We start from the raw sequence: 16,541 nt of genomic DNA, 5'->3' as shown, positions 1-16,541 counted from the left end.
GTCACCATTAGCACATTTCTTAGCTAATATCACCACCGTCAACACCTCTTTGTCCTTTTGTCTATGACATCTTATGGCAATCTCCACCTATCACTGGCCCTCTATCCAGTTCTGTCTCACCCTCACTTACACCAGCTTATATTTCACCTCTTTTTTATTTTTCCTTAGTTCTGGTGAAGAGTCATACAGACTCGAAACGTTAACTGTATTCCTCTCCGCAGATGCTGTCAGACCTGCTGAGTTTTTCCACGTATTTTTGTTTTTGTTTCATTTTTAGGTGTGCCTGGTGCTGCTCCTGGAATGCCTTCCTGCACTCTTCATTAAACCAAGGCTGATCCCTGGCTTGGTGGTAATGGTAGAGTGGGGGATATGCCGGGCCATGATGTTACAGATTATGGTTGGTGAGGATGAGGTCAAGTATGTTTTTCCCTCTTGTTGGTCCCCTCACCACTTGCCACAGGCTCAGTCTAGCAGCTATGTTCTTTAGGACTCAGCCAGCTCAGTCTGTGGTCGTGGTCATGTTGATGGACATTGAAGTCCCCAATCCAGAGTACATTCTGCGCCACTGCCATCCTCAGTGCTTCCTCCAAGTGTGTTCAACATGGAGTATTGATTCATCAGCTGAGGGGGTGGGGGGGAAAACGGGAACGTTGTAATCAGCAGGAGGTTTCCTTGCTTATGTTTGGCCAGATGCATTGAGACTTCAGGGGGGCTGGAGTCAATGTTGAGGACTCCCAGGGCAACACCCTCCCGACTATACCACAGTGCTGCCACCTCTGCTGGTCTGTCCTGCCAGTGGGACAGGACATACCCAGGGATGGTGATGGTGGTGTCTGGGACATGATCTGTAAGGTATGATTCCATGAGTATGACTACGTCAGGCAGCTCTCCCAATTTTGGCACAACATGTTAGTAAGGAGGACTTTGCAGGGTCGACAGGGCTGAGTTTGCCGTTGTCGTTTCCAGTACCTCGGTCAATGCTGGGTTGTCCGTCTGTTTGCAACAACTGAGTGGCTTGCTAGGCCATTTCAGAGGGCAGTTACGAGTCAGCCACATTGCTATGTGGTCTGGAGTCACATGTAGGACAGCAGAAGGATATTACATTTTTTTATTGAATTCAAATTCTACCACCTGCCGTGGTGGAATTCGAACCTGGGTTCCCAGAACATTTCCCTGGGGCTCTGGATTACCAGTCCAGTGACAACACCACAATGCCACCGACTCCCCTTCCTTAAGATAGGAATCTGTTGCATCATTATCTCTCCATTTTCCCTGAACTTACTTGCACCATCGTTCTATCTAGAAATTTGTTCTCAGCACATATGTAGAATCTGTTGACTAAGCTCAGTTTCAAATATTATTACATCATTATCTCTTCCCCTCTTTATTTACATAATCTTTCTTCATCACCATCTCTACAAACTTGTTTTACTTCAATATCATGGCTGGAACCATCATCCCAGCCCCTTGGAGGCAGCTTTGCAGACAGGGTGGGGTTCAGGAAAGTAGCAAAAACATTCTTTGGGAAGGCTATCCGATATGGTCTCGCCTCTAGGCAAGCATCTCGGGGTGGGCTGCCTTTCGAATCGGCAAACTCCTCAATGGAGGTGGACAATGCATGCAAGTAATCAAGGTCTCAATCAAGGACCATTTTCTGACATCATTGGGATTTTTCCAGAGTTGCAAGAGCTTCGAAGGCAGGCCCTTGGTGGGAGGTTATAAGGCCATCGGAGGCTAAATTAAATGCTTGTGTCAGGTAGCCACAAGGGGCAAAGTGGTCCAATCGCAGCCGCAGGTAATTTTGTGGAAGGATTTCCCCTCCACTGAGGCCCCTCACAGTTCTGGGCCTTTTTCTTTTAAACTGACTTTGGAGCTTTTCATAAGATCTCCATTTGAGACAGCCCCTCTTCTTCAGCAGGGCTCACTTCTCCCAGTGGGGCTGTTGGTACGCCTTCCCACACCCCATTCGGCTTGCTATGCTTAATTGATTGGCGAATGCAGAGGTGGCCTGCTAATTGGCTATTGCACTGAGGATCTCCACCACTGGCGCACCTCTGACCTAAGCAGGGTTAAGGGCCGGAAATGATCCTAGTGGCCAAAACTTTTACGTGCTGAAGATTTCACCCTCTCTGTGCACCTAAATCAATCAACATCTCCTCTCTTCTGCAACAGTAGTATCCTTTTTCTTGCATCATGGCCAGTTTAAAAACCTTTAATTAAGAATTATTGTCTATGGGGCAATTAGGGATGGGCAATAAATGCCAGTCTTGCCAGCAAAACCCGCATCCCATGAACGATTTAAAAAAATACCGAGCATATTTATATGGCTACTTTTCACACGCAGAATCACAGAATCGTTACAGTGCAGAAGGAGGCCATTCAGCCCATCATGTTGATGGGCTCGCCGAATGTGCAATTCACCTAGTTAAAATGTTAGCATGTTCGTGTGATGTAAGGACATTTCGCTACAATGCTGAAGAGAAACTACATGAGTGCAAGCAGCACTAGTTATGGGGGAGGTGGGACCTGTACAAACCGGGCCATTTGCCCCTCAGTGGGGCTGGGACCGATATCCTTGTTAGGGAGGTTTGCGACTGCTTTTGGTGAGCATTTAAACTAGTTTGGCAGGGGTCTAGGAACCTGAGGCTAGATTCAAACTGAGCAAAATCAGAAATGGGAATGAAGGGCAGGAAATCAGTGAGTCAGTCTGGAAGACAGAGGAAACAAAAGATAGAAAATAAAAGAAGAGTTTGCCAGTGCTCAAGGATATATACTTCCATGCAAGGAATACAGCAAATAAAGCAGATGAGCTAAGTGCACGGATAGAAATGTGGCAGTATGATTTCACAGCTATTACAGAAACATGTCCCTTAAAGAGGGACAGGAATGGCAGCTCAACATTCCAGGTTACAGGGTTTTCAAATGAGATCAAGAGGGGGATAAAAAGGGAAGCGGAGTGGCAATTTTGATTAGAGAAACAATTACAGCTGTGGTGTTATGTTAGAATGATCACCAATTGAAGCCATATGGATTGAGCTTAGGAACAAAAAAAGGGGCAGTCACACTACTGTGCACTGGGAGTGTATTATAGCCCCCCTCAAACAGTCAGAGGGAGATAGAAGAGCAAATATGTGGGCAAATCTCTGAGAAGTGCAAAACTGTAATAATAGGGGATTTTAAATACCACAATATTAACTGGGATAGTTTTAGTGTGAAAGGAATGTACCAAGTCCAATAAGAGGGGGTGCAGTTTCTTTTATTTGTCCATGGGAAGTGGGCACCCATCCTTAATTGCCCTCGTTCAGAGGGCATTTAAGAGTCAACCACATTGCTGTGGGTCTGCAGTCACATGTAGGACCAGGTAAGGACGGCAGATTTCCTTCCCTAAAGCACATTAATGAACTAGATGGGTCTTTACGGTTTCATGGTCATCATCAGACTTTTTTAAATTCCAGATTTAATTCTGCTGTGGTGGGATTTGAATCCAGGTCCCCAGAACATTACCCTGGGTCTCTGGAATACGAGTCCAGTGAGAATGCCACTATGCCTCTATCTCGCCCGACTTAGGTTTTAGGAAATGAAGTAGGGCAGGCGGAAGGAGTGACAGTGGGAGAGCACTGTGGCGATTGGGACAAGTTCAAAATTGGGGCAAGGCCAATTTTACTAAGGAGCGATTTAGCAGAAGTAAACTGGAAACAGCTACTTGAAGGTAAATCAGTGTCAGAGAAGTGGGAAGCATTCAAAGGAGAGATTAAAGGAGTTCAGAGTAAACATATTCCCACAAAGGAAAAGGGCCAGTTCCACAGTCCCTGGATGTCAAGGAGCCTACATAGTAAGACAGGGCAGAAGAGGAAAGCTGTCTCAGACACAAAAAACTCAATGCTACAGATAGCTAAGAGCGCTATAGGAAGTGGAGGGGTGAAATCAAAAAGGAAATTGGGAAAGCCAAAAGAGGGCATGAAAGAATATTGGCAAGCAAAATCAAGGAGAATACAAAAATGTTTTATCAATATTTCAAGAGTTAGAGGATAACTAAGGAAAGAGTGGGGTCCTTAAAAGGCCAAAAAGGTAACCTGTGTGTGGAGGCAGAAGATGTGGACACGGTTCTCAATGAATACTTTGCATCTGTCTTCACAAAAGAGGGGGACAATGCAGACATTGTAGTTAAAGAGTTAAGGACTTCTGAAGTATTCAACGTGATAAACATTGGGAGAGAGGAAGTACTAATGAGATGAGCATCCTTGAAAGTGGATAAATCACCAGGGTCAGATGAAATGTTCAGCAGGTTATCCTATGAGGAAAGGTTGGACAGACTGGAGTTTAGAAGGGTGAGGGGTGATTTGATTGAAGTATACAAGATCCTGCTCGCTGATGCCCAGTTTGGGTGCTGCCAGGGTCACTCAGCTCCTGACCTCATTACAGCCTTGGTTCAAACATGGACAAAAGAAGCTGAACTCCTGAGGTGAGGTAAGAGTGACTGTCCTTAATATCAAAGCCATGTTTGACTGAGTGTGGCATCAAGGAGCTATAGCAAAACTGGAATCAATGGGAATCAGGACGAAAACTCTCCACTGGTTGGAGTCATACCCAGCACAAAGGAAGATGGTTGTGGTTGTTGGAGGTCAGTCATCTCAGCTCCAGGACATCGTTGCAAGAGTTCCTTAGGGTTGTGTCCTCGGCCCAACCATCTTCAGCTGTTTCATCAATGACCTTCCTTACATTATAAGGTTAGAAGTGGGGATGTTCACTGATGACTGCACAATGTTCAGCACCATTCGCGACTCCTCACATAAGGAAGCAGTCCATGTCCAACTGCAGCAAGACCTGGACAATATCCAGGCTTGGGCTGACAAATGGCGAGTAACAGTGGCACAACACAAGTGTCAGGCAATGACCATCTCCAACAAGAAAGAACCCAACCATCGCCCCATGAGGTTCAATAGCATTACCATCACTGAATCCCCCATTATTAACATCCTGGGGGTTATCATTAACCAGAAACTGAACTGCACTAGCCATATAAATAATGTGGCTACAAGAGTAGGTCAGAGGCTAGGATGAGTAGCTCACCTCCTGACTCCCCAAAGTCGGTCCGCCATCTAAAAGGCACAAGTCAGGAGTCTGATGGAATACTCCCCACTTGCCCGGATGAGTGCGGCTCCCACAACACTCAAGAAGCTTGATACCATCCAGGACAAAGCAGCCCATTTGATTGGCACCCCATCCACAAGCATTCACTCCCTCTACCACTGATGCACAGTAGCACCAGTGTGTACCATCAACAAGATGCACTGCAGGAATTCACCTCATTATACAGGCTCATTATACAGCACCTTCCAAACCCATGACCACTACCATTTAGAAGGAGAAGGGCAGTAGATAAATGGTAACACCACCACCTGGAAATTCCCCTCCAAGTCACTCACCATCCTGACTTGGAAATAAATCACCATTCCTTCACTGTCGCTGGGTCAAAATCCTGGAACTCCCTTCCTAACAGCACTGGGTGGGTGTACCTACACCACATACACTGCAAGAAGGCAGCTCACCACCACCTCCTCAAGGGCAACTAGGGATGGTAATAAATGCTGGTCCAGCCAGCGAAGCCCACATCCTGTGAATGAATTAAAAAAAGAATGGCCTTGGCAATTTGGACATCGAAAGGGCGTTTCTTCTTGTGGGTGGGTCCAGAACTAGGAGGCACTGTTTTAAAATTAGGGGTCGCCCTTTTAGGACAGAAATGAGGAGAATTTTTTTCTCTCAGAGGGCTGTACGACTTTGGAACTCTGCCTCAGGTGGTGGAGGTGGGGTCATTGAATAATTTTAAGGCAGAGGTAGACAGATTCTTGTTAGGCAAGGGAATCAAAGGTTATCAGGGTTAGATGGGAATGTGGAAATCGAAACACAAGATGATCAGCCATGATCTTATTGAATGGTGGAGCAGGCTCGAGGGGCTGAATGATCTTCTCCTGTTCCTATATCTTATGCTTTTATGTTAGACACATTAAAGCTAAATCTAACACCTAGGTAACTAGATAACCAGCTCCCCAATCAGCCCCCAACCACCCTCCTGACCCTCCCAACAACCCCCCAACCTGATCCAACTGCCCCCCTGACCCAACTAACCCCTCTAATCCACTTGACTACTTTCTTGACTTGATCGACCTAACTAAGCCCCTGACCTGACCTGACTATCCCTCAGACCATCCAACTACCCTCCCAACCAGGCCCGGCTATCCTCCCAAACAGACCTGAGTAAGCTCACAACCTGGCTACCCCTCCCAACCAGACCTGACCATCCCATCGACCACTCCTCCCAATCTGATCCGACTAACCCCCAACCCAACTAACCTCCCTGACCTGGCCACCACCAACTCCCGACCAGAAATGACTACCCCCCAGCTCTGACCACCCAACTACCCCCCAGGCAAGACCCGTTTACAACCACTGTTGACCTGACTATTCCTCCCGACCGCCCAACTACCCCCTCGACCCGACTAACCCCCTCAGCCTGACCTGACTACACACCCGACCCAACTACTCACTCATGCACCCACCCGCCGAACCACTTACCCATCTTATCCACCCGCCCAACTAACCATTCACCCACACACCCATTCAATTATCCATTCACTAACATTCATGGACCTTTAAATTTACCATATGGCAGCTAGTGCCGTAAAAAGGGGATGTATCCTGTCTTCCCCTGACTCTACTCCGCTCTGATGGAGTTCGCTGTGTAGCACATTTTTGTGAAAGTCAGGATCGGAAGACCCCAGAAGAAATGCACTAAAAGCCAACAACAATTAATTAATAGACACTTAGAACTTTATTTTCTTTCCTCTCAGCATGGATCCTGGTGGATATTGAGTGAGTTAGCATGGAGGATGTAAGAGCAATGGGTGGTGCGTTGGTGGGGGGGGGGGGGGGGGATGGGTTGGCATGGAGGCTATGAAGGGCTGTGGGAAGTGGATGGAGGGCATAGAGGCTATAAAGGGCCATTGGGGTGGATGAAGGGGCATACAATGGCACAGAGGATATGATGGGCTATGGGGGTGGGGAGCATGAGGTGGCATTAATGGGGCATGGGAGTGTGTGGGTGTGAGGGGAAGAGGGCTAGAGAGTTGTCTCTTGTTTTTTTCTGTTCAGATTCATGTTTAGAATTGAACAAAAGTGCTAACTAAAAATGACACTTACTAAATTAGGTGTAATAAACTGTTGTTCCTATGTGTCGCCCACAGATCAAAGGAGACTTCTAGTGAGCTGGCAGACCTGACTATTGGTTCTCTGTCCCAATCTTAACTCACCTGCTGCTTAAACCCTCATCTGTACTTTTCTTACTTCTAGACTTGACTATTCCAATGTACTGCTGGTCAGGCTCCTATATTTCACCTTCTGCAAACTTAAGCTGATCCAAAATTCTGTTGCCCATGTATTTACTTGCAATAAGTTCTGCTCGCTTATCACCCGCACTTGCAGATTTTTACTGGGTCCCAGTTAAGCAAAGCTTCAATTTCAAAATTCTCATCCATGCCTTCAAATCCCTCCATGGCCTCACCCCTCCCTATCTGTGTAAACTATTCCCACCACAGCGTTCTGAGATATGTGACAAAGTGCCAAGGACCAATTTCTATATCTCACTATCTCTCTTTCCTCCTGGCTCTTTGACCAGCCATTTGGTCATCTTTCCCAACATCTCTTTATGTGGCTTGGCATCAACTTTTGTTTGATAATGCTCCTTTGAAGTACCATGGGATGTTTTATTTCATTAAAGGCATTATATAAATGCAATTTGTTGTTGTTGCTAACAGAGCATATATCTTTAAAGTGTAATTTACGGCAAGCAGTCAGTGGTACTCCATCAGTCTACCTAAACCCAATCCATTTCATACAAGGGACTAGATTCATTTAAAGTTATCTTTACTCTCATGTGCAATAAATCAACAATAAAGATTCCAAGTTTTAAATTGTGTTGTTATATTTTTAAACACTATGTAAATAAAAGCAGTAAAATACATTCAGTTTTTTTTAAGCATTTGGGTTCAAAATCCTTCCCTAGTCTTTAAACCTCTCCATGGGCCTGTCTTCCAAACTGCTGCAAACTTTGTCAGCCCTACTGCTAGCTGCATTCTCCACTCTATTCATGTTATTCTTCAGTACATTCTCTCCTCCAACCTCCACCAGCATCAGGCCAAAACTCTGAGCTGTTACATTGCAGCACTCTTGAAATTCCTTCCCAAAATTTTCAGCCTTTCTAAATTACTCTGCAAGGGACCTTTGAAAGTGGGAAGATAAGAACAGCTCCAAATCACTTAATGTTTTCTGTGCAGAATTGGGATCCACATACTGACGTGTGAACCACAGCCAATAAACTAAAACCACAATATAGGCCACAATATCCTCTTCTCCATCAAAATCATTTCCCCCTCCCACCACCCCAACATTTAATGCGACTGTAGCCAACAAGCCATACATTCCTGCACTCCATAACAGAAGCAAAAAGAAACGTAATTAAGCAAAATATTTATCTGAATTAGCTGGATAAGAGATCACTACAGACAGTCACTGTTTTTACTCATGGGTCAACGTTATATACATGCAGTTCAAACAAGATTGCACAACAAACAAGTGTACATGTTACAGACAGCCTGTTCTAAAATGTATCACTGAATACAGCTTGAAGAGATTTTTTTTCAATACATTGAAGCTTACCATAGGTATGAAAGGTTCTTCTCTGCTGCTCAAACATGAAGTCGTTGATATGGGCAGGCTCAGTATACCCAGACAGCATATTTCTAGGGGCAGCCATCTGCTGTGTTCTGAAAGGGTTCACTGGACCAAACTGAGAAAAAAAAATATCCATTTGGTTAATTTTTCTGACTCAAATTCAGTGTTATGGAATTTCAGTCTCAAAGCACAATACAATGTTCAATTTGAAAATACACAGCAGAATCACTGATTTAATAATGACACTAAAATATTTATGTTGAAATATAAAATGAACGAGGATTATTAAATTAAGTCGAGACAACCAATTGGGTAAAAATTGTCCTTTTTATTAGGAAAAAAGTCAGAGACTGATTTAAAAGAAATTAAATTTGAAAAATGTGTCCCATTAGGGATTTTCCAGCATGGCATCATTTAAATGAACTAATCATCTATCTGTAAGCTGCAGAAATACTTTAGAAACATTGGTGTCAATGGTTTGTAGTCTAGTTACAAAGTTGACTAAATAACACAGCACTAAGGTAAAAGAACATTGGCAATGACTTGATAAGTAGAATTTTATTCTGAGTTGTCGTTAGATAAAAATAGCATGGTTACAGAAAATAAATTCCCTAGGAAAGCAAATGATAAGTTAGCCTTTATTGTAAAGGAATTGGAGTACAAGAGTAAGAAGGCCTTGTTGCGTTTTTCAGGGTTTTGATGAGACTACACCTGGAGTACTGTGTATATCTTTGGGCTCTGTACCTAAGGAAATATACTTTACGAGGGTGCAACAGAGATTCACTAGATTCTTGGGATCAGAGGGCTGTTCTACGAAGACAGATTGAGTAGAATGAGGCTATACTCTCTGGCGTTTAGAAGAACATGATGGGATATCATTGAAACAAGAAAGATTCAAGAGGGCTTGACAAGGTAGGTACTAAGAGGCTGTTTCTCCTGGCTGGAGAGCCAAGAACTAGGGGGGCATAGTCTCAGGGTAAGGCAACGGCCATTTTGAGATGAAGAGACAATTCTTCAGTCAGAGGGTTGTGAATCTTTAGAAATCTCTAACTCTGTGAGCTGTGGATGCTCAGTTGTTGAATGCTGAGATTGATAGATTTCTGGACTCTAAGGGAATCAAGGGATATAGGATTTGTGTGCAAAAGTGGAAGTTGAGGGTCAGCCATGAAATTAAATGACAGGGCAAGATCAAAGGGCAATATGGCATACTTCTGTTCCTCTTCCTTAAGTTCTTATGAGGGAAGAAATAAGTTTATCAAAATTAAATATCATGGTAAATAGTCCAAAAATATAACACTTTGATATTGTAAATTGATGGGAAAGAACTTTTCCTCTTTATTATCTTACATTGATTATTTATTATTTTACATTGATTAAGTTCCTCATGTATCTCTGAAAATACATATGGAAATTAATCTTGTACATCGTGATGACTTGAGCAACAGCTCAGGTCAAGGTTTTCAGCTAATCCTTCTGAGGTTCTAATGCAATGCAGGAGGCAGAGGCAAATAAGTGATAAAATCATAATATTAACTGTACATGTGGGATTGGATTCAGCATTAACCTTTGCCTCTTATTTTGCTTGTCCAAATGCCCACTTTATTTATCCAGCAAAGTACTGCAGCAAAATTATAGCAGAAAATAGACAATGTAGCAATTCATCTTTACAGTCTTGCACATATAATATGTTTCCTCCATATCTAAATTATTTAAACTGCTTAACAAAAGCATTTGACAACTGGGAAGCACTATTAATGGGATGTTCTCGGCTACTGAGGAGGTAGAAAGAATTAAAACCGAATAAATTATGTAAGATTTGTTGAGCACAGTAAAACCATGTAATGGACTTAAGATAAACATATGTTACAAGCGAGAATTGAAATATAACTCATTAGTTTCCTCAGCACACAATATTCTGGGGACTGGAGCATGGTTGTGATGTTTAACATAGTCCTGTTCTTAACTCGGGAAGGGGAAACAGTGGAGGGAGAAAAGTAGAGCAGTGGGTGGGAACAAAGGAAGCATAGATCAGAATTTTTAAATTTTAAGAATCTGAAGATCTGGACAGAAGCAGATGCTTACCAATTTAGTTGCACGGAGATGCAGTGAACTGTGATGGCAGGGGTCCATGCACTGTGGGAGAAACTATCCTAGATCACTAGTCATAGCTCAGAGGTAGCACTCTCACCTCTGGAGTCAGAAGGTTAGGGGTTCAAATTTCACTCCAGAGAATTGAGCAAATAAGCAGGCTGACACAATCCCTTGCAATATTGATGGAATGCTGTACTGTCCAAGGTGCCATCTTTCAAATGAGACATTAAACCAACGTCACATCTGCCCCGTCAGGTGGGCATAAAACGTCCCATGGCACTATTCAAAGAATAGGAGAGTCCTCTACGGTGCCCTCGTCAATTTATGTCCCTCAACTGATACCACAAAAGTAGACAACTAGTCATTATTGCATCTCTGATTGTGAGATTTTGCTACATATAAAATGGCTGCCATGTTTCCTACATTAGAATAGTCACAGGGTCTCCTTCCCTAAGCAATTTTGTGAGTATCTTGACTGGACAAACTGTAGCAGTTCAAGAAGGTGCTCACCATCACTTTCTCAAGGGCGTATAGGGATGCACAATGTGCTGGTCTTGCCAGCAACATCCACATCCCATGATGAATAACAAGAAAAAAAACAGTGGCTACACTTTAAAAACAATTTATTGGCTGATAAGCACTTTGGGACATCCCAAAGCCATGAAAGATGCTGTATAAATGCAAGTCTTTGAGAAGATATGTATATATTTTGGATCTAATTCCCAATCAGAAAGCTGTATCTGAAAGAAAAAAATAGATTCAATATAGCTCACTACCCCACGACAATGGGCAAGAGTGGGTTAGGGGAATGGAATAAAATTGGGAAATACCTACTCCCAAGCACCCTTAACATCTTAAAACATTCCAAGGCACTTCGTTGGAGTGTTTATTGACAAAATTTGACACTGAACCACGCAGGGAGATATTTGGTCTGATGACTAAAAACTTGTTCAAAGAAGTAGGTTTTGAGATCATCTCAAAATAGGAGAGAGAGGTTGAGAAGTGGAGCAATTTATGGAGAAATGCCAAAACTTATGGCCTAGCCAGCTGAAAGCATGGCTGCAAATGGTAGAGCAACTAAAAGAGGGGATGCGCAAGGGGATATCGTGGAAGATTGTAGGGCTGGACGAGGATAGAGGCAGGAAGACGAGAGGCTATGGAGAGATTTGAAAATAAGGATCAGAAGATTAAAATTGAGCCACTGCCGGTCCAGGAGCCAATATAGGTCAGCAACCACAGGGTGATGGGTGAACAGGATTTGGTACAAACGCAGATACAGAAGCAGAGTTTTGGATGAGCAAGTTTATGAAGGGTAATTTTTACAATAGCAGGTAGCGCATATTATGGAGTAACAGGACACTTCATTATTATATTTAAATCAAGCTCCGACAGTCCAATTAGGAGTCTGATTTAAATTTAACAGCTTCTAGCAGGGTTCCCGGGGTTTGGGTGAAATATGGTAGGAAAATGGAGGCAAGAGCAGTCAACTCCAAAATGTTGGTGTCCATGCAGCCCAGGAGCAGCGGCAATGCCTTCAGCCTCCCTTCTTCCTATTGCAGCTTCTTCTTGTTGCCGCAACTAGCAACTTCCCTGATAACCCCTCCTGTCTCAATCTCTCCCTCACCGTTGCCGAGCTCCTCCTGCCACCCCACCATGCCCTGATCGTTCCCTTCTGATTATTGGGGACAGTAGCTGTAGCCTCCTGACCAATTTGGCCTACTACCAGGAGAGAAATCAAAGAACAAAATTATAACAAGGTCCTGCCATTAAATTTGGCAAGATTCCCATGACGTGGCCTCTCGGCCCCCAGTAATGTGCTTCTACCATGACCTATATGTGCAAGAAACATCAGCCATGAAATTTACAATCAGAAAAATAAATGCCTCTTCAAAGCATTGGATTTTCTTTTCAAAAATTCCAAGTGAAGCCATTAAAAGAACATACCACAATTTACTTTTTTGTAAGCTCTGCTCACCCTGTCCAGTACTGTGCTATATTCAGATAAAGGTGGTAAGGTAACAACAAATAGCATTTGAAAAGGGCCATTAACAAAGTAAAATATGTTTTATTCCAGAAAGTCAATTGGTGAAGGATAGAACTGGAGCCAATCTTTACATGCTTTTATGTGTCTGGTTACGGGGTTACAAATTACGCATATACCTGACAACCACATTTTTAGACACTAACACAAAAGCAAAATACTTTGGATGCTGGAACCACAGTTTTAGTCTGTGTCTATTTATAGTGGCTTCAAGTGAATACTGAATTAATGCCCACTGCCTGCACACAATTAATGTACAATTAACAAAATGTCCTGACACCTAGTCAGCATCCTAGAAGATAGTACCCTGAAGTGATAAACAGGTTGACACTACCACATTCTGGGGATCTGCTAAAAGCTTCTTCATTTAGGGCTCTGGTATATAAAAAGAACCTGAAGAACTGGAAGCCAGTGTCCAGTGGCGTACCACAGGGATCTGTGCTCAGTCCCCTATTATTTGTCATTTATATAAACGACATAGATGACTATGTGGGGGGTAGGATTAGTAAGTCTGCGGATGACACAAAGATTGGCCGGGTGGTTAACAGTGAGGTTGAGTGTCTTGGGCTATAGGAAGATATAGATGGGATGGTCAAACGGGCAGATAAGTGGCAGATGGAATTCAGCCCTGAAAAGTGTGAGGTGATACACTTTGGAAGGAGTAATTTGACAAGGAAGTATTCAATGAACGGCATGGCACTAGGAAGTTTTGAGGAACAAAGGGACCTTGGCGTGTGTGTCCATAGATCTCTGAAGGCAGAGGGGCATGTTAGTGGGGTGGTGAAAAAGGCATATGGGACACTTGCCTTTATCAATCGAGGCATAGATTACAAAAGTAGGGAGGTCATGTTGGAGTTGTATAGAACCTTGGTGAGGCCACAGCTGGAGTACTGTGTGCAGTTCTGGTCGCCACATTATAGAAAGGATGTGATTGCACCGGAGGGGGTGCATAGGAGATTCACCAGGATGTTGCCTGGGATGAAACATTTAAGTTATGAAGAGAGGTTGAATAGACTTGGGTTGTTTTTGTTGGAGCAGAGAAGACTGAGGGGCGACCTGATCGAGGTGTACAAGATTATGAGGGGCATGGACAGGGTGAATAGGGAGCAGCTGTTCCCCTTAGTTGAAGGGTCAGTCACAAGGGGGCATAAGTTCAAGGTGAGGGGCAGGAGGTTTAGGGGGGATGTGAGGAAAAACTTTTTTACCCAGAGGGTGGTGACGGTCTGGAATGCACTGCCTGGGAGGGTGGTGGAGGCGGGTTGCCTCACATCCTTTAAAAAGTACCTGGATGAGCACTTGGCACGTCATAACATTCAAGGCTATGGGCCAAGTGCTAGTAAATGGGATTGGGTAGGTAGGTCAGGTGTTTCTCACATGTCGGTGCAGACTCGATGGGCCGAAGGGCCTCTTCTGCACTGTGATTCTGTGAGGAATCAGATTTCAGACTATAGAAAGAAGAGAAACTTAATGGAGCATTTCCAGCATATACTTACTGACTTTAAGGGGAAGTTCAGCATTTCCTCCTCAAAATTTGCTTATAGTTTATTATAAAACTATTGTATACAAAGTGATAGGGCATCAATTAAGGCTAGGATGAAAATACTGAAATTGTTATTTAAGACTCCAATGTCTAGAGTTAACATTTTTCAAAAGTGTGCTTTAGAATTTTAAAACAATTTGAATCAAATGTCCTAGGTGTAGAGATTACAAGAGTTATTTCAGAAGGTAATGCAAATGTTTAGAATATAAAGTGAAAATTAATACTAAAAATAACTATGGTAATGATAATTGCAGAGTAAGATGACCCTACACAAAAATGAACAATATGGAAATATGCACATGATAAATTAGATTTTCCTGGGTAATCTAAACCAAAGCAAGAGGTAAATGGAGGATAACAACAGCAAAATCAGTACTTAATGGAGTTTCTGTGCTTGTGTTTCTGTTCAGTGCTAAGAATTAGATTGTTATATTGAAATGTGATTAAGGGCATATTTTAGATGTGAACACTGGACCCTGGGATAAATATGACGACTCAGGGATTTCCAGTTCTGTGCCAGACATATGTTGAATATTACCTTAATGAGAAGAATGATGAACGAGAGGGTTCTTGAAATAGTACAAGGAGAGAGAAGTAATGAGGCAAACCACGATGAGACAAAACAAAATAGTTTGGGCATATTATTCAGCAAACGTAAAGATTGGTAGAGAGAACTTGATAAAAAAGTAAAAAGATGCTGAAAGCAGCAGCCTAATTAGCAAACAGCAGGGCAAAACCACTGTACTTCTTTGTATTTATACTCAATTCCCCCATTTATAAAACCCAAAATGCTGGCCTGTTTTTAATAAAGTCCTTTATGTCGCACTTCACTTAGCGCCTTCTGAAAGTCCATGTACAAAACATCAACTGCACGACCTTCATCACCCTTTCAATTATTTCAACTAAGAACTCAATCAAGTTTGTTAGGCACATTTTACTTTTAACAGATCTGTGCTGGTTGTAATTTATTAACCTATGTTGTTCCAAATGAAAATGAATTTTATTCCAGATTATAGTTTATCAGCTTTAGTTACCAGGTTTATTCCTGCTCCATTTTCTGAACAGTGATGTTCAGCTCTCTGGTACCACCCAAGTCCAAGGAGGATTGAAAGATTGTGGCCAAAGCCTCTGCTATTTCCACCCTTATTTCCCCTCAGCAACTTAGGATCCATTCCATCCAGACTGGGTGACTTATCTACAGTGAGCACTGCCAACTTTTTATGTACTTCCTCTTTAGCTATTCTTATACTATACAGTTTCTCTACCGCCTCTTATTTTCCTAAGAGTGCCCTCCTCCCTCATGAAGATAGATGCAAAGTACTTACTTTTGGTTCAGTCTTGCCCTCTGTCCACAAGATTCCCTTTTGGTACTGAACTGGCCCCACCCTTCCTTTAACAATCTGTTTGCTCTTTGTATATTTATAAAATAGTATTTCATGCACAAACCTTTTCTCATTGACTCTCTTTGCTCCCCTTATTTTTTTCAGTTCTGCTCTGTACTTTCTGTATTCTGTTTGGTCCTCTACTGTATTATAAACCTGACATTTATCATATGCCTCTTTTTTCCTGTTTATTTTCCCATTTTGCATTAGGATAACTGATGTCTTCCATTATCACTATTCTGTTTCTACATTTTTCTGAAAGTTGTTTGCAGATTTGTTCCTCAAACTGCTATCTCCTATTAAGTGGTCTATAGTAAACTCCCAGCAATGTAACAGTTTCTCTTCAGCTTCTTAACTCAAACCTAATAAATTATGTCTTTAAACCTTCGAGCATACCTTCCCTTTCTAGGGCTGCAACAGTATCTTTGATCAAAACTGCCACATGTCACCTTTCCTCTCATTTTTTTTACCTCCTGAATACATTGTAACCAGGAATGTCAAGTTCCTATTTTTGCCCTTGTTTGATTAAGTTTCCCGTTAGTGCCATTACATTATAACTCCATGTGGCAATTTGTGCCTGCAGCTCAGCAACCTTATTTATCATATTCAATGCATTTATGTATATGCACTCCAACAACCACCCACACCCCTAGTTTGCTTTGCATTCTATCCTGTCTGATCCCTGCTCATTCTAGACTACTTTTTATAGTAATACTGTTTGTTTTGCCTCATTCTCTATGTGCCTTGCTTCTCCTATCTG

The 16,541-nt window shown here is 42.7% G+C and overlaps 1 protein-coding gene across 1 annotated transcript in view; it reads right to left on the bottom strand.

Annotated features, from left to right (window-relative positions):
- The window catches only part of cdc40 (cell division cycle 40 homolog (S. cerevisiae)), a 159,915-nt gene that overhangs the window by 133,207 nt on the left and 10,167 nt on the right, over nt 1–16,541 (bottom strand). Inside the window, exon 3 of the mRNA XM_078542583.1 lies at nt 8,713–8,842. Coding sequence (XP_078398709.1) covers nt 8,713–8,842 — 130 coding nt within the window. The remainder of the gene's footprint in view (nt 1–8,712; nt 8,843–16,541) is intronic.

Source organism: Cetorhinus maximus, chromosome 5 (assembly GCF_964194155.1).
Source record: "Cetorhinus maximus chromosome 5, sCetMax3.hap1.1, whole genome shotgun sequence".
Classification (NCBI taxonomy): Eukaryota; Metazoa; Chordata; class Chondrichthyes; order Lamniformes; family Cetorhinidae; genus Cetorhinus; species Cetorhinus maximus.
The sequence above is the reverse complement of the archived record's forward strand: the minus strand, read 5'-3'. Positions and strand labels throughout refer to the sequence as shown.